Raw genomic sequence first — 19,344 nt, forward strand, 5'->3', positions numbered from 1 at the left:
GCTCGGACTAAAGGTCCTATGGGAAAATGCATGGGGAAAAGGCGTTTTGGGACCCCCCCTTTTTTCTCAGCCCCCGCTTGACGAATCCCCCCGAGACTTTCAGGGTAGGAGCGGAGCGTAGCGCCCCATTAGTTTTGAAAATTTCGCGAGGATTCGTCGACCGGCGCCAAAGTTATTCCAAATAGAATGTTGCGGATTTCCTATGGAAACACGGTCCTAACTATAACTATCTACTGGCGACCGCCAGAAGATAATATATATATATATATATATATATATATATATATATATATATATATATAGATAGATAGATATACATGTGTCTGTGTGTGTGTATGTGTTCATCTACTGTTCCCATTCCAGGAAAATGTTTCACAGTAGAGTAAGATGATGTTCTTAAGAGTTTTTCTGGCTAATTGAATTCTGGTAATTAGCCCAGATACCATTTCCCAATAACAGTTTAAGTGCTAATCTTCTAAGGGCAGACATTTTGAAATTTACAATTTTTCACAATAGAATTACATTCATATTTAAGATATTTTAAAATTCCATGCATGATTCATACATGTAGACCTTTGGAACAGCATCAATCCGATTCTAATCTATTCAGGACAGAGCAGAGAAAGTCGTAGAGAGAAGAAAAGAAGGAATGAGGGAAGTGAGCTGAGAGTCAACAAATGGTAGGTAAGGATTTTTATGTAAACTGTGCTTCACTATACGCACGTTTTTGAATAAATAGCAGACCTAGAAGAGTTGTTTTGGACTACATATTTCAGAACTTTTTACAAAATAAAATCATCTTGCTGTTAATAATAATGTCTTTATTTTAGCAACTTCCCAAGACGGTATTATATCACATGTGGCTTGGAGAGTAGAGATAAATGAAGGACTGGAAAGTAAGAGGTTGGATTCACAGGCGTCTGAGGTCAGAGGCTGGTTGGTAGTATGCCCCCAGAGCAAGTTAATCCTCAACAAAGTGAATGATGGTCAGTCTCGCCCAAATCAGTATATACCCATCAGTGTCACCCTGATAACAGCATTTAAGAATCAAAGATCAAATTTAGTGAGGTTTTGCTTGGGTGCTTGTGTGACAAAGTGTGTCAACGGGCACTGCAATTACTGTACATTACAAACGCTTTTGTAAACTTGGGTCTCGAGTTTAATGAACACTCATTGGTGAACTGAGTGCTCTGGACACAAGGTGTAATATGACATTCAATTTAGTTACTCTAGGATGAATCCCACTGGTTAAGGTAAAAAGCACTGCGTCACTTTAAAGAAACAATTAATATTAATTTTAATTAAATTATGCAAGGAAAGACACAGCTCTGTTATTGTTGTCCTTTACATGCAGTGTTTAAAGGTGTATTTTGTATTTTTTTTATTAATCTCCCTTTTGCAAGCAGTATTTAGAGGTACTTATTGCATCTATAGATTGCTTACGTAAAAATACTAAATAATTCAAGAAAATTTAAAATGCTTGTTTTGCAATGTCATACCTTTAGACGGAAAAAACTTTTTGGCTCTAGTAAAACCTAAAAATTATTATGTTGCTATTTTGTCAGAGCGAATTACATTTCCATTTATTACACTGTGCATTGTTTTATTGTATGATATTCAACCTATGTAGCCCAGGTGACTCTAGTAGCCAATAAAGTGAGTACAGGAGAATGTGCCAAGTCACACCTTCAAGAACCTGTCACATACAGTTCTCAGGCTTCTCTAAACCACGGCATGGGGACAGTGGCAGCTCATCCGCTAAGGCGGAGGAGTGTCGCCCCACTGCTTCTAACCAGTGCGATGTAGAAACATTCAATTATAATAACTTTGAGATATTATCATTTTATGCATGTGCTGCTTTGCGGGTGCTCTGCTCTGCTCTCAGAGCAGGGCAGGGGAGGAGTGGTTTGGCTACTCCTAAGTGCACATGACTGTTTGGCCGGCCCTCTTGGGCCGCCCTAAACAGTCATACACACTTTCTCTGTTCTTCATGCAGACTGCATTACAGCCTGCATGGAGAACATACCCTGGCCCCCTTCCCTGGCTGAGCGAAGAACCAGGACATTCAGAGCAGTCACAATGCTTGGTCAGGGGAGCCTGGGTGCTTATCAATCACAATGCCGCACTGCAGCATTGTGATTGGTCACTGGGGCCTTGCTGTGCTTCCTGTTCCTCGAGTTCGACGAGGAGAGCAGGAGCAGAGACTCGGGACCCGCCGGCAATGTGCATTTTACATTTTTTATTTTTTTTAAAATAGCGCCCCCACTCAACCCCCCCTCCCTGTGCCTGCCACCCGGGAGCCATGCCGGCCGCCACTACGTGGGGATGGAAAAGCCAACAAGAGAACCTCCTTGTCTTGGGGTGTGCGCTCAGCTCTGATACTAGGGGTGCACCACCGATGAAAGAACTGTTGGACTGTGGTCTGTGGGTCACCACTAGGCTCCTTCAAACCCTCTGCTGTGAATCACTCGTGAGAGTTACCTTGGACCATTCCCCAGTTTTCCACTCGTAGCAGCCCGTGTGGTCTTCACACTCTTCCTCATCTCGGGGTCGAGTGGCTGCGTCACATTTTCCTTGAGAATTGGTGCAGGTGACAGTTCTCCTTTTCGTGCCTGTGCCACAGTCCACTGAGCACTGTAAAGAAAGACACTGGTAAGCGAAGGGCACACAGGCATGGGAATGATCTGACTGTGGCATGGGCACCAGCAGGCACAGGAACAAACACCATTAATAGGGGCACAGCGAGTTTTTGGCATGGACACTGACAGGCACAGAAAAGGGATACAACTAATAAGTACAAGCAAGGATACAGATATGGACACACACATGCATGGGCAGAGACAGGTACTGCCATCAGGATGCGTTAGCATGAACATGAAACATACATCAGTATGGGCACGACCAGGCATGGGCACATACAACTGCTGACAAATGGGGCAAACCCGCATAGCTAATCTATTACTATGGGCTTGATTCTGCAGAACTAAGGGCCAGATGTACAAACATTACCGAAATCGATATCCCTAATATATAAAACTCTTTTGAGTTTCATTAGCGATTCCTAGTGGATCGCAAATATACTTAATTTACACATAATAAAGAGGTAGGGCGTAATTCGGAAGCCATTAGTAAGAGCAACCATCACAGGGATGGAGGCCTGTTGTGGTCAGCAGACCACCGTGCCCGTGATTGCTTTTTAATAAAGAAATCTTTTTTTTTTTTTTTTAAATGCAGCCTGTTTTCCTTAAACAAAAATGGGATGTGTTTAAAAAGGAAAAAATAAACTTTGCAGTTCCTTTTTTAAAGAAAAATATTTGTTTAACATTCTCAAAGGGGAAGAGGGCCCCAAGAACTGCTGTCCCCTTTGCCAATAGATTACCACCAGTTTTAAAGTGGTAAAGTATTACTGCTTTGCGACCAGAATTTGGTCACAAATCATTAATATATACCATTCTGATCTTCAAAGGGAACTCAAACACAAGCAGCTAGAAAGAGATTCAGCTAACGATGTGAGCAAAACAAAAAAACTCTTCTCCAATGAGTAAAAAATGTTTTGCTATATGCCGTTATAAAATGCGAGAAAGAAATGAATTAATGGCATTAGTGACAAATGATTTTATGCAGCAGCATGGGAAGTTTTGAAGTCATATGATTTGCAACTTTGCATATATTTTTTAATTTAACCTTCACGACTTTCGAGAAGTGCAACATTTGGGGAGTTTATGAAAAATTTACAACTTCAGTTTATGTATCCCCCGTGAGCTGAGGTAAACCAGCACCTGATGGAAACCATCTTCTGTCAGAGTCCACAACCTGACATGTTCCATGAAGTGCCCACCCCCACACCATCATGTGGTTCGCTGCTCATTTTGTCTCACCTTCCTTCCCGGCTAAGAAGTGGTTAATTTGTGCCAGTAGCCATCTACCAGCATATATTTCTGGGAACTGGGACTCTGTCACCTTCTGCAATGTTGCAGTCCTCATCAGAGCAGAGGAAACAACAGATTAGTGTTTACTACGTTTTTCTTGCTCTCTTTTGGCCACGTATGCAGACGTGGCCAAAGGCTACCAGTGGTAGTGGCACTACAATTTAATTTAAGGCTTGGCTTGCCTCCCCACCAGCTCACATCACTGCCTCAGAAAATGCTTGGTGACAGGTGTATGTGTGTATTCATGCTTTCTCTCTCTCGCATTAGTTGTGAGACCTGCACAAATAATGGGTCTACATTTGTCCCTCACTGAGAACCAAACACCCCATTCTAGCGCTTGACTCTCAGAGGGTAGCGTTGCAGAGCAGACTAAGGCTTACTCAAGGGAGGTGGTGTGGGCTAGTAATCACCATTTACAGGTACATAAAAATAACACTCAATAATTGATTGTCCTGTCTGTACTTTTCTTTATAAAAAGGAAGAGTACATTTATTACACGTACTCTACTCAATACTATGCATCAATTTACAAATATACATAAGCTGATGGAAATACTTCTTGAGATTGGGTAAGCATTACCACCCCTCCCGCAGGCGGGGGCGGGTTCTAAAACCACCACTTACATGTATGAACATCATCTTGCCCCAAATGCAACAGGTTGACCATAACCTGGAGTTAGGTCCCTTCCCACTGGCACAACCCCAGTGGCAGCCCACCCTATTATTTCAACAAGCATTTATAATGGGAACACCTGCCATAGTGACACATAACCCTGACTGAGAGCATCTCATACTGACCATACAGTATACACACTTAAATCACAGTGCCTGACAGTCTGGTTGTTCAAATAATTCAGGAGCAAGAATACATGTCTATGCATCACTTGGAATGACTGGTACTTTTTATAGCTGGTAACGTGAACAATGCAAGTCAATCACAGCCCCTGAAAGGCAACAACCAGGCACCCTGGCTAGAATGCCTGGCTACATATTTCCAATTTACTTATCTTTTCACATATTGCATATGCCTTCCTGTCCCCAAAAGGAACACTATTACAAATGCACCACCTGTGCAATGACACCTTTCCACTCCTAGGGGTTGTCTCCATTTAAAACAATCCATGTTCAGCCCCTCATACCTCAGTGTAGCCCTTAACATCAGCTATCTCCTTGAAGAACAAAAGTTCCAACATTAAGTAGGCTATAAACATGAATGAACCCTTGAGGGGTTATTTTCCTTAAGTCACCAGAGACTTAGGATGGGGACTTCCACTTGTGTGCAGGCGGAGTCTGCGTTGGTCCTGCAGCTCCCCTGCACCTTGCCATTCAAATGGTGGTGACCCCATCTTTCTGAGGTCACCACATGCTGAAATCAAGCCAGATTTCTTTGCCAGCCTATCCAGGCCCTGCAAGGCATTATGGGCCGCTCTTCCCCAGAGCATGAATATCCGAGCAGCGGCTCTCCCACTGCTCTGGGGGGAGCTGCACTGCCTTTGTTGGCGGCCTAACGCCACTTCACATCTTCTCGGGGGCCCGCTTGGGCCTTTGCCCTCTGTGCACCACTTCCAGAACTCCAACCCTCCTGCTCCCATCCCAGCCTCCCTCCTCTGCCCTGCCCCATCATACCATCCCCTCTTTAACATTTCAAGGCAGCCCAGTTACGCCAGACGTGAGCGGGGAAACTTTGCCTTTGTGAAGTCGGAAATATTTATCTTCCTTTGCAAAGGCAAAGTTTATGCCCCTGTGGGCCACAGTTTTTCCTTCACTTGCCCTAAATGTATAATCATGTATCACAATCCAGCTGACATAACATGCTGCTTGAAACCTACATTGCATTACATGATATCCCCACACCCGTTGAACATATTGTGTGTGACGAGCATCCACCACATTGGAGCTGGCTCACTAAAACTCTTATTATGCCTGCTCTCCATGCGTGTATTATGGTATTTTGTGATTGAACACTTGGGGCTGTATTACACAAAGGATTGGTAAGTTCAGGGGTTGGTGCTGTGTGCACGTAGGGGGTACTCTAGTTTACAGAAGGTGCTGAAGATGCATTGGCGGTCCCCTTAGTCAACATAAGTCAGATGGGCACACATTTTTCACCCCTTATGTGTGAGGGGTACTGTTCCTCATTTGCATGTGACCATGGTCCTAATGAAATGAGGAAATGCGTTTACCTGTGCACCTTTGCCATAATACACGTAAGTGCATAGACAAAAGCAGGTACAAACTACCTCCAACATGCCTAGTGCCCTCCTCCAAGTGTGTCCCATGGGAGAGGCCAATACAAATCCCAAGTATCTCATAGAGGATATTTTTCAGGTGCTGGGGTCACTTTTAAGGATCACAGTTACAAAATCAGCGAGTTGGCATCCGCGACACACTTCTCTTGTCATTTGTTTTACCATCAACGACTGGATACATTTCAGATTCAGACCATGAACATGTAGAATGCAAAAAGATACGTAAATGGAAACATTTATAAAGGTGAGGGCAGGAGGGAAACAGAATGCCAATTGTCAATGATTCACATAGTGCAGTAGGAGCCAGTGAGCGTCCAGGGTAAGTCTGGAGACTATGGAGCTTCTCCAGAATCTGCCATAGGAAGTAAAGGGATGGTTGCACCAGCTAGTTATTTTCTAGAGTTACTTTTGATGAAGACTTGTAAATCCAGATTGCGGCAGGTGCCTTATAATTGCCTTGCACTTTGCATGGCCTCGCTTGAAAGTTTTGATGTTTCTTACTTTTGTGTGCTTGAGGTAACACCCTTGGGGGCAAGGGTATGCTCAGGCATAAGTTCTGTACTCCCTCTGCCACTTGAACCAAGCTGCATCTAATTGATGACGCTCAAATAGGCTCCGGATGCTTGTGTTTCGGTTCAGAGAGGACCTAGATTGGCAGTTCAAGCCAGACTCTATCTATTGGAGCAGCCCCGAGGCTGATTCACATATTCTTGTCTCTAATCTGGGGTGGCATGGCGGGCAAAAAAGCATGTGATGTGCTGGAATGCTGTCAATGGACTGTAGTCAGAGTATTTGCACGCATTCCCCCATCATTTTTTGTATTTTTGGCATATCTGACTACAGACAGCTAGAGCTCTCTGGAAAACCTCATGTTATTAAATCTTTAAAAAAACAGGGCAGTAAGAAGTAGCACAGACAGAAAGTAGGCTTTGGTTCCGGCTCCTTTAGACCTATTGGCATTCACGTGTTTTCCGTGGTTAACCATTGCTTTTATGGTCTGTCCCTCAAGGCAATATCATTTTCAAAATGCTTACATTGTCCCATCTGTTTTGCCATTTCTTTTTTTTGTGATAGGGACATCAAGGCGCTTTTTTTTAGTTATACTGCAAGTGTGACACATAGCATTTAATTGAGACTCCCTGTCTGTTCTTTGATGTACTTTCTTTGCTAACAGAATGACATTCTATTTGCTGATTTATGGCTTTTTTTGTTTAGTAAGCATGTGAAGCTGGATACTTACCCTGTCATAAAGACACAGTACTATTCATTATTTGTGCATGCATGTTTTTTCATTATGCTGATAAAATACTTTGTTGGATTTACAGCTTTTTTGTTCAAGTGGTAAAGATGCATGCATATGCAGGATTTTTTTTAAAGATTAAATGAAAATACCGACCAGTTGAAAAATGATCTGATATGCACTATTTTGCTGTGCATGCCTTTTAACTTTACCACTTATAATACAAATGTTACCTTTCGTCTTCGAGGGTACAGCTTAATTCTGCTAATACAATCTGTTCAGCAAAGGGGTCCTTCTCCCAGATTCTATACTGCTGTAGTCCAAGGTGTTGCTTCTTTTTTTCTTTCTAGGACGGCTGGGTGCAACACCTACAAAGTTGCCCAACTATTCCCACACACCTCCCCTAACTAAAAGCCAGACCCCTTCACTTTACCAATTCGTGTTTTAAGTTTCATACAAATTCAGCATTTCTGTATGTTTACAGTGCGCAAGGCCCTCCTATCCACCGGCATGGTGATAAAAATAACAACAGAAACAATCATGAGGTTACCTGGCATTCCTGAATTCTCAATCCTAAAGTCACATAACAGAGCTTTGCATGGAAGACTCTTATTCCTCTCTTGTCCCCATTGCTAACTGGACCACCAGAGGTGATCATACTTGCCTACTTTAGTGGCAGGCCCCCACAGAGAGCGGAGAGCACACAAATCCTACCATGTTCACATGCTGCTCTCTCCAGGCACTTGGAACTGTCAAGATGGCGGCTCTGGTGATGTTGTGGCACACCTACCAAGATATTTTACCACTGATGAAAAGTCGTTGGGGTGAGGAGGCATAGGAGCGCCGTTTGTACACTCGGAGGGGAACGAGTTCAAATGAGCCTAGGCGAAACCTGCTGAAAGCTTAAAGTTAATGCGCGACTCAGGGGCGCAGCTTCAGAAGGGGAGTTTGGGGTGTAACACTCCCCTAATAAATGCATTTTCGGATAAATAGTTGGGTCCAGGTGCTTTCACTCGGGTATTGTGAGATGTTAGTTGGATTTCACCAGGGATGTTTACATTCACACAGACAAAAATGCACACACACTCTCTCCAACTCTGTTTTGAAAGTCCTCAAAATGTTGGTTATTTCACAAAATATTGTGTTTTCTCACTTAGTACCCCTACCAATGAGAATTCCTCTCCCTTTCGACAGCCCATGAGGCCCCTCTCATGCACCCTGCTTGTCGTATAATGTATTTAAACATTATATGCCAGCCTGATTGTCGGATAATCTGAAGCTCTCTCCCGCTCCCCCAAATCTTACTGACCAGGCTACGCCCCTGTCGAGCCTCTCCCCTGAAGGGGGGGGCTCATATTCAAAACTTAACATTCTTCATTTCTGAAACCATCCCTGGATCTCAGCGCCCTCCAGCTCCATCGCTGGCGCCCTTATTGAGAACACAGAAGAGATGATGTGGCTAATGTTGCCACAGAATTGCTCACCTGTGACCATTCTGAGGCCTCCCAGATGGAGAGGCAACCATGCCCGTTGCAGCCCTGGACTGGGGGTGGCTTTGGGCCACGGCAAAAGAGGTCTCTAGTGGTGACGTAGGTGCCATTCTGTAACTGGTAGACGCAGCTGACCTCCCGGTACTGCAGGCCGGTCTCGCAGGTGGCAGAGCACCGACTCCAGTGGCCAATCAACCATCTGCAAGGCAAACATGAAAGAAAATGTGTATTGTGGAGATATATAACTAACCTCTCTAGGATGAAAACTGAAGAGATATGTGAACATTTAAATAGGCTTTTTTAATAGGAAAAAACACAAGCATGGCACTTTTATTAACCCCAATCGTCAAGCTTTTTGAAAACATAATTTTTCAAGAACAAAGCGATTTTGTTACTCTGTTGGAGCTAACGGAGCATCTTCGTAGGTTCTAGATACCTAATATCCCAGTGTTTCTGGGTGCGCGGGGAGGGGAAAATGATCATTCAATTACAGAAGTGCCCCCACATTGCTCCATTGTGGGGTTGCACTGATGAAGGAACTACGAGACACACAAAGGAGCACTCTGCAGGGGCAATACCTTTAAGGAACTGTGAAGCAAAGGTGGGAGCAGTGAGGGGGGCTGGGTAGATGCAGGAATATTGGAACATGCTGGAATGTTCAGTAGCCATGAGAGCATTTAGAAAGTGTTCAGGAGCCACAGAAGGGACGAGCAGTATAATGAGAAGGGGCTTCTGAAATTTGAAATGCGGCATGGCGGCTTTGGCACCATTCTCACAGTGGCATGGGTAGGGGCGAGGACATTGATGGTGCACCTGGATTTGGTGGGAGGATGGGTGGAACGCACAGCAGCCATGGGAGCATTGAAGATGGCCTTGGAGCCCCAAAAGCATTGAGGCAGGACAAGGAACATGGAGGAAATGCTCATGGGCACTTTCTGAAAGTACTTCACACCCTAACAAGGAAGGTCGGACTCTTGCATTCTAATTCCCAGGAACTCGTCTAAGTGTAAACCGTTTGGTGGGGCATCCCTCTGCACATCAGGCTTCTCTCGCTGGAACCTCTTCCTGCTTCATCAGGGCTGGAGACAACTTTTAGGAGGACCTGCAACCCTCCCTTCCATCTTAGCTTAGGGCCCAACTGCTATTCAACCTCACCAGAACGCGTCAGCACTGAGCTGACCGTAGACTTCATCCTCTTTCACCTAACCTCCTACCATCACCAACCATGCCTGCAATGAGCGCTGCCGCGCACAAAACCCCAAACACTTGGCGGGAGCACTTAGCAGTAAAAACAACACTTCTTACAGTTGATTTGTATATGCATTTTTATGTTCAGCATGCTGTGCATCTGTTTATATACCTTCAGCATGGGCAGACATTTTTCGAGATCACCACTCCTTCATTTCCTCAATGGAGAAGGGTCGATATTATGCCAGAAGGGAGCGTTGTAGCTGCCCCTGCTCTACCTTCTGGGTAGTTTTCCTGATAACTAAGCACTGATTTACTAACATCATCATGAAAGAAGCACCAGGACATATGATGAGGTACATCCCTGACCATTCAGGTCATCTGCTGAAGCAAAAGAGGAAGCCTCTGCGATGCTCTTAGTTTGTGACAGCTGCTTTGTTTGAATTCCTCGGACGTGTGGTTCCAGGGAAAGCTCTGGGCATAGACAATGGAGGAGGGATCCTCTCAGCAGACAGAAAGAATTGCATCTCTAGTTCTTAGGGAGTGAAAGAGTAGGAGTGGGCTAGAGAGGTAGGTTAAGTACACCTATAGTTACCAACACCCAGGACGCTTATGGATTTCAACCTATATTTGACCTTGCTTGACCAGCTTTGCTGCACCCCAGAGAAGCAGCTCTCATGCTTGTGTCTGGGCCATGCTGGACGCAAACATGAGATGGTAGAAGAGGTGTGCTTTACTCTGTGTCCACAGTTTATCATGGTGGCAGCTTACAGAACTCCTCAAGGACAATGTTTATCTGTGCAACCAAGGTCGCTTACCAACTCTTGCTGCATTTCATCGGCTCCTTTTCTAGGGATGGCTGACATCCTTGTGTGAGTGCCAGTAGATGACAAGCAGGTGTAGCCTCAGTATACTATTATTTTTATAGGCAGGGTCACGTTTCTCATTTGGGCTCATTTTCTTAACCCGTTTCCAATTATATTTTGCGAATTCCTCTGTGGGTTCAGAACTTAGCATTGGTGACATCTCCTTCCTACAGATCTGGTTACACGCATCATGTGGCCCAATCCCACAGACCTTTATATATTTCTGCCCCAGGGACTGGGGTGGATTGGTATTAAAGTAGGGCAACCAAGATACTCTGAGCTCAACTGGGAAGAGTAAAGAAGCGAAAAAGAGTTTCATCGGGTGATAACATATGACATCTAATGTATTAATTCCACAGGACAAACCACATCATAGGCAAATTTGCAGGACTTCTTCCAAGTTCTCATTTCCCTGGACAGGAGAATTATCAACGCCCCACTTTAGCAGCTTGGGCAGATGGGGTGGTTTACTACAGATCAGTTCGGATTAATATCAAACATTTAACTATTTAGTTATAGCTCACTTTAATTTGATCAGAGACAATTAGTTTCCGAACTAAAGCTGATAACTTCCACTGTAGGGGAGTAGTCTGAAGGTCACGGTGTTGTGGGGTTTGGAAACAAATGGAACAGGAGAGCCTGCGGGGTGGAAGAGTGGGAGTGATGAAGGATGGCTGGACGGAAGTATGGACGAGGAAATGGGTGGAAATGATGGACGGAGAGAATAGAAGGAGAGATGTGGATGGATGCAGAAAAGAGTGGTTGGATCTAGAGAAGGATGAATGGATGAAGAGACTGATTGGTGGGAGGATTTAAAGAAGGAAGGAAAGATGGATGAGAGAAGAAAGAGCAGAAGTATAAATGTATAGATGGATGGGTGGAGAAGGTAAGAAACAGATGGACGGAAAGAAGGAAGGATGGATGATTGAATGAAGGAAAACAAGAGCAATGAATGGATGGATTGAAGAAAAACTAAGAAAGATGGTAACAGGAGGACAGAAAAAAAAAATTAGAATTGGGAGATAAAGAGAGAGAAAGAAGGATAAAAGACTACAAGAGGGATGGAGGCAGGAAGGATAGTTCAGAATTCTCCCAGGGGGAGCTCTCCCTGAAAGACTATTGGGCTTGCTAACCTCACTCACTTGGTAACATTTTGGATTTGGTCTAAAGGGGCAGACATTTTATTGTTCTGTCATTTCCCTTGTCCCTGTATGTTGCTACATGGGCACACAGAACGTAAAGGGAAGGACCGAGAACTGACACAGGTGCAGATGGCCAAGAAATGTTTTGGTTCCAGACTGTTGTTCATTTTGAGTGACAGCATGAAGGACGAGACATTCGTGTTTGTGGTAACTAGCGATGCAGAGGTCCAGACGCCAGTGCAGCTAAATAAAGATTTAGGCATCTTCACCAACAGGATAATACCTTCCGTGTTGGGAGGAATCTCCTGGAAGCCTAGCAATCCCAAAATAGTGAAGGGTTGTGCAAGTTGGGTGGGTTCACTTCACAGAGATTAACTTCAGATTTTACGTTTTTTTTGCTGCACGTGATGCACCTCTCCACTCCATTCTCCCGGAAGTGATCATAATATGGACGAATAAAGTGCCTGTTTGACAAGGAACCTTTAATGGGAAGTAAGTCATCATAAGTTGTTCTCTTTTTTCCTATGGCCCCCTACTCTTTGGGGAGACGGGCTAGATATTTACTCCAATATAATGACACATCTCCCAGTATTCCCCTGTTTTTTTGCTGCATAGACCTGAACCTGCACACATGTTAATTAGTGGGGACCAGAATGTCTAGAACAGAAACTGTGAGAAATCAAAGTATTTGCCCAGCCATGAGACTATTTCAATAACATCAAATTCCACCGCAAAACTTTATGGCCACCACAAAACCTTTAGGGTAAACACTGTAGAGCTTGACAAAACCACATTCTTTTATCTACTGACATCTCTCAGAAGCTTAAGCCTCTTGGTATCTGAATACAACATTACTATGACTGTAACAAGTTATCTCTCATCTCGACTCATTAATGCTATATCTTGTATTAATCATGTTTGGCCACTAGGAAATCATCTAGGCGCTGATAGAGCTCGATTGTGCTCTTCCATTTTTAGGGGTGCATTTTAATCACGGGTAGGTTGCACCTGCATTTATTCTTTTGTCATGTTAACTTCAAACTATTGGAATGTGCAATGTAATAACATATAAAAGTGAAGTGATAGAGATACTTTGCGCAATGTGGAGAAATTAACATGGTAATTGTGTTCTAAATGGTGAAAATTCTAATGTTCGTTTATAAATGACTAACAAGAATTAATCAACTGTCATCTAATGCGTTGATTTAAACGTGCACAATATGGATATTCATGCCTGTGCGTGTTTAATGAAGTTCCATGGTGATTCTTATGTTAGCTGATTTTCAGTAGGTATATTTTCCCTGGCTCTCAAAAATGACTTGTTCGTAATGTTCATATGTGTGGACTCTTTTTCTTTTTCACGTTTCTGTTGCAGGTGGAGAACTTCATCTTTGTTAGTTAGAATAACGCTTTTGTTTTAGGAGTTAGGCTTATGGAGGAGAGGATACATTTGAACAACTAGTGCTGATAATATGGGACGATGTTCTTTCTTACTGGAGAAGGCCTGGGAATCAAGGTCATTAAGCCAGAGGCTAGAAGTATCGAAACTAAATGGAAAATCACCTGCGAGGAGGCGTCCAGCTGGATTAGGTGATCGGATGATGTGAAATGGGAGTGTCCTAGGATTTTGGTGTTGGAGTTAGGGACAGTGCCCCGAGGGATGGGTCAGGAGGAGATTCGATGGAGAGAGAAGGAGCATCTTAGAACGAGCTCTGTAGCTTCATGCTACTTGACCCATTCATCGTGAGTGCACTTCTTATGAAGTCTCACGTGCTGACACCTTTTCCTGCACTTGCCTGAGGAATGCTTAGTAGGGATGTCACGTTAGTGGTAAAGTAGGCACAGACTAATGCTTTTTTACTTACGAAATCTCCAATGTGAACAAATCTTGATGTGGGGGCAGTCATTGTCTGCATTCTAATCTTGTAACTTGCCATTCTTTGTATGCTTCAGAGACTGAACTTTGCCCGTAGGTTTGGCTTTGTATTAGTCCCGGTGTATTTCTACACCCTCATCTTGAGGTGTCTGTATGTCCAGTTATTTTTGGCTTTGTAATAAACTAACTAAACGTGGATTTAGAGTCTGTGATTCTTCAGAGTCATGAATTTTTGGGGCTGTGGAATTTGATGAGAAGTTATTTCTCCCCTCTACACTTCCAAGCAGGTATCAACGGTCTGTCGACCAGGGTTCAAGAGTATAACCAGAAAAGGGATCCCGACCCAATCAGAGCCATACTGCTAGATATGCTTTTCACATAATTATAATATTAGCACTTTATATAGAGTTTCATACTACATTACGTTTATTTTTTTGTTTAAATAAAAAACAAAGTTTAATAAATTCCCCTTTATTTTTCTATAGAAAGGTGGAGATCTGTGGTGGAGATCTCCACAAACAGGTGAGAATGTATACTTTACACCGACTGGTCTACACCTAGGTGCAAATCTCAGTAAAGATGATAAGCAAAAAAGTGGATTATTACTGCTAAGTATAAGAGTCTATCTACACATAAGTAGAACTACTCATGCACACTTAGCTTTGCGAATCGCATAAATGGTGTCTGATTGGGATAAGTGGCTCTCTTAAGGTCTTGCATTATTTAGTGTAGGTGCTAAATGGCAGTGGGGGGAATGCTGTGGGTCGGGGAATGCGGCAGGGCTTATCAGGTGGAGGAAGGGCCCCACCAGTCCAGGACAGGGTAATGCTGGGGGAAGCATTATCTGCTTCTCAATGGTGCTGAAAGGGGGTGGGCAGCACCTGGGCTGAGCTTACGCCCACAGACCATCTGCGACTTTTATCCGGATCCATACCCATTGAAACTAGGTCTAGTGTTTCCAGAACCAGAGTTACCGGATGTAGTATTTGCAAACCAAGTAATCCCAGATCTGGAATGACCAGGCCAATTGTAGTTGCCTATAGCGTAAGCTCCTCAAGGGATACCACGTAATGAAACTCGTAATGGCTGAATTTTAGCTCTAATTCTTGGGAATGATGTCGTGAGCCACCTGTATCTTTATTGACCTGAACAAGATAATATCTTCCATACACTGAGCATACTCAGTGGCAAAGGAACCCTAGAAATAACAAAAGTGCATTAATTTTGATATGGAGGAGTAGAGGTAGCAGATCCTCATGGGCATTTCCTCTTAGTCCTCTCTTGTTGATGCAAGCCCTAGCCTAGGTTTCACGAGCTACAAATGTTGGCAAAATAATAATTTTGTGATGGTGGAAACCTGCACTTGACCCCTTTGCTAGGGACTGGGACCCATCAGTTAGAGAATATACTGCCACTGACCACCTTCCATCTGTGTATCTGCCTTGTGCAATAGAACTCTAAATTTGCCATAAGACAACGGTGTATTGATCTAATGAACATACAAATATAGAGACATTGATCACTACATCTTACACTGAGAGGTGTAGACATATGATTACACGGACAAGCTGTCAGTGAAAGAGCCCCATACTCTGAGTTTGAGAGATAAAGATACTAGGGACCACAGGAGAGAGTCCCATAAATCCATCCCTTACACCCGTGCTTTGTGGGATTATCTGACCCACCTTATGGCACTCCAGCTGTAGGAGATCCTCCGATCTGTGGAGGACACTTCACTAGCAAAGACCAGAGAGATTTCACGTTACTCCAGGTCCTGCGAGAGTAGTTTATCCACCCTATTTTTTAATCTTTATTTCAACTCTGGGAATCGTAGTTCAGCCTTATATTATGCCAAAAGCAAATCTACAAGTACCAGAATGCAAATAATCTGACCCAGCCTGGATGACCTACTCACAATTGACATGGAGCAACACAAGAGTTGGCTAAGAGTGGAATTAGCACCAAGGGACCATGTAAGAGCTATATTAAAAATGCCTAGGATAATTACATTAGCAAATGTAGGAATGGACAGCTAATATCGAGTCATAAGACTAACTAGAAAGAATATCCTGAAAGGACAAAAAAAATAGACTGACATCTCTAGCATACGAATGAATTTGCTTTCCTGCTTGAACCTCTGATTAGATTAGAATACTACTATTAAAAAGTTAACATAAAGTGTTATGTTAAGGTTGCATTTCTGAGTAGTTCAAATAAAAAGACAATCTAAAAGGTTTATGCGTTGAAAGGTTAATTGAGTCACTTGGATTTAGAAGAAAAACGAAGCAAAGTCTGACAAGTAAACTCCAATTATATCATTTTCCTGCCAAATTCCTTGTCGATTTATAATGCTGTGCAATAAGTGTGGAATGACTGAATTTGCACTTATTCTCATTGTTATTTTCCTTGCTAAAAAATGAATAGTCAGTTGTGATATTACCGTAGATCACTTAGATCCATTCCCCTTTCAGTAGTGGGCGCCGTCTCCTCCACAGTGTGGGCCCTTTCCTGCTGCATCTCTTCCTTTTCTCACGGGGCCCCAGAACCCCTAACTTCTATCCTGGTCTTATCGCCTACATGCACCACTAATTCCTTATAGCCCTAAACTCCCTCCCTTATTTTCCCTACCACCTTCCCTGGGCATGGCATTCTTTCTCCCCACTGTTATTAGAATATCAAATGTGTTATTCCCACCCTGGAAAATGCTAAATCAACTGTCTTTCTATGTCCATCTTTGTTTGATCCTCCTTACCGTCTAGTATTCCCTCGATCTCCTGTTCCATCTCTACTAATGGTACACTCCCATTTTTGTATCAAAGCAGAATTTGAAAGAATACTATTATGACCTAATTTATTTATTTGTCGTTATTGTTACATTTTAGAGTCTGCCTCATATATTTTTTATTGGGGCGGGAGTGGGGGCGGGGGGGGGGGGGTCAATAATGGCAACTTGCAGGGGACTTTTTGTCTTCATATTTTTAACCTTTTCCCTCTAGACCTGGGATGTCATGAATAGACCATTGATATGTTTTTATTATTTCGTAAGTTTTATAGTGAATGATTGACTGTTCATCAGCTTAGTCATTCACCATCTAAAGCTTTAATCAGCGTGTCTTCTCACACCTTGAATCAAGTTAAAGATTCAGCAGGATAACACATCAATTGTGTCCCACTCTATGATATATTGCTTAGACCTTTAAAAGCTAAATCCTGCAAGCAGTCTGGTACCAATCAGCAGCTTATTAAGAATGTAGAGAATCTATTGGTTCTTATATTTGTTATGAGCACTTTAGGGAAATGATACGGTTAATTATAATAAAGTCTATGGTCTATTCCTTTTTTGGTTTAGCTCGACACTGTAACTGTCTGCAAAGTCTACTCTTAATAATATACAAAGAACAGGCGATGGGGCAGCTGTGTTCAACCACTAACGTGCATTGTCCAGCCTCTTTCAGCCACAACTTTGAGGTACTTTCAATTACATACTTGGCCCGCCCAAAGGAGTATGCATCCCTCTCATGCGGTTGGATGTTTGCTATACCATACTGCCTTGGTTCCATTGCACTGCATGAGGGATCATTTTACATTTGATAACTACAAATCTTTATCCCATACATGTACCATGAAGAAAAAGCAGTCCTCTATTTTTATTTGTTTCACTGGAAGACATATCAGTTTAGTTTATGGCAATACAAAGGAGTCGCCATGGATGCCCAAGGGCACGTCCTCTGATGGTTTGAATTAGAGAAAGAGCTCGTTGGCATCCTTAGCAACAAAATTCAGCTGCCATGCCACACTTAAAAATCAATACAAATTTTGCATGCCAGGCAGCTTTGGCATAGCTAATAGGTCTGACTTGTATATGAAAATGCTTTTCCAACGTTTGAAATATTATTGGATATCTACTTTGTGAAATGTAATAAAACTTGCAAAAACCTAACAGGTAAGCTCTAGACCACAGTTTCTTTGTTGATATCTGTGAGGGTCAGACATTGGCGTGGCACATGACGTCCACTCCCCAGCCCTCCAGGGATACAGTCCTGGCAGACATATGCCCATATCCTGTGCACTAGATTGTCTGCACAAGGCACACGCCTCTCTGTTGCTCGCTGCGGATTTGATTTTTTGCAGCTGTGGCTCAGGGTAGCCCCGAGCCAAACAAAGCAAACAGCACGCGCCTGCCCCCAGCATCCTATCTGCTGATATCTCTGCTGTTAGATTGCTGCACAATGGAACAGATGCTGGGTGAGGTCTGTGGGGTGGGACAGTAGGCTTTTTCCTATTAACCAGGGAGGACCCTGCAACACTGTGCCAAAAGCAATGTGGTACCTTCAACCTGCGCACTTTTTATGGGCTTTAAAACACCACACTGCATTGAATACTGTAAACGAATCTGTACAGCACTGCCCGTAAAAAGAAGAACCATGATGCAAATCAACCGAAATCATGCAGCCCGGCTCACGCCAGGTTCGACATGCATGAACCCCATGTGTCTGGCAATAATAGCCCTCCATTGACTACCCTTCAAGAATAGGGTCCAATGCAAGGCTCCCTTCCTCCGTACAAGGCCCTGCATGCCAAGGGAGAAGCCAGAAAATAAAATACCCCCACCCTTACCCAAACATAGCAATAAATGTGCTAGTAAAGTGAGCGAGCACAACCTTTGCTATGAAGTGTCATGGGAATTGTAACCATGGGAAAGGTCTGCAGAAGATGGTGCAAAAAGATGTCCATTATAGCATGTTTTTAAAGGGATTTGGCCGAAAACTACACATTTATCAAGATAGACCTATTTCTCTCATTCATCCTTTCCATCGCCTTTCTTTCTTTTCATGCCTCTTTTATTCTTTTTTTCCATCATCTTTTATTTGTTTTTATGTGTGTTTCATTCTTTTTTCCTTCTGTCTATTCTTCCCTCATTCCATTAGTCCTTTTTTCTAGCTTTCAATCCATCATCGGTCAGTTTATTCTTATGTTCCTCCTGGCATTCTTTCACACCGTCTTTGCATATTTTATTTTTGTATTCCTTATATAAATTAATTATTTCTCTTCTTTCCTTCAATCACCGATCCTTTCAGCTCACATTTCTTCTTTATTTCATTATATTTGTCTGTTTTCCTTCTTTCTCTTTTTTCATTTTTTTCTTTTTTATGTCATTGATCTTTCCTTTTCTTCTTTCCACCATCAATCTTTCTTTTCTTTTCGTACACCTTTTTTCCTTATTTCCTGTGTTCATGTGTAACCTTTTTACTGCATGCCTCCTTTTTTCTTTAATCCTTATGTGCATTTCATTTGCTTTCTCTTGCGCTGTTTCACTTTAGTGGCCTCTTTTTTCTTTGAAATTTTAATAGTTTGTCTTTCTCTC

General features: G+C 42.9%; 1 protein-coding gene across 2 annotated transcripts in view; it reads right to left on the reverse strand.

Moving 5' to 3' along the window:
• The window catches only part of ADAMTS17 (ADAM metallopeptidase with thrombospondin type 1 motif 17), a 957,220-nt gene that overhangs the window by 59,661 nt on the left and 878,215 nt on the right, over nt 1-19,344 (reverse strand). For both annotated transcript variants that reach the window (XM_085644533.1, XM_085644532.1), the window contains 2 exons: nt 8,902-9,106; nt 2,482-2,634 (listed from right to left, as the gene is read on the reverse strand). In XM_085644533.1, the coding sequence (XP_085500659.1) occupies nt 2,482-2,634; nt 8,902-9,106 (358 nt within the window). The remainder of the gene's footprint in view (nt 1-2,481; nt 2,635-8,901; nt 9,107-19,344) is intronic.

Source organism: Triturus cristatus, chromosome 3_1 (assembly GCF_964204655.1).
Source record: "Triturus cristatus chromosome 3_1, aTriCri1.1, whole genome shotgun sequence".
NCBI lineage: Eukaryota > Metazoa > Chordata > Amphibia > Caudata > Salamandridae > Triturus > Triturus cristatus.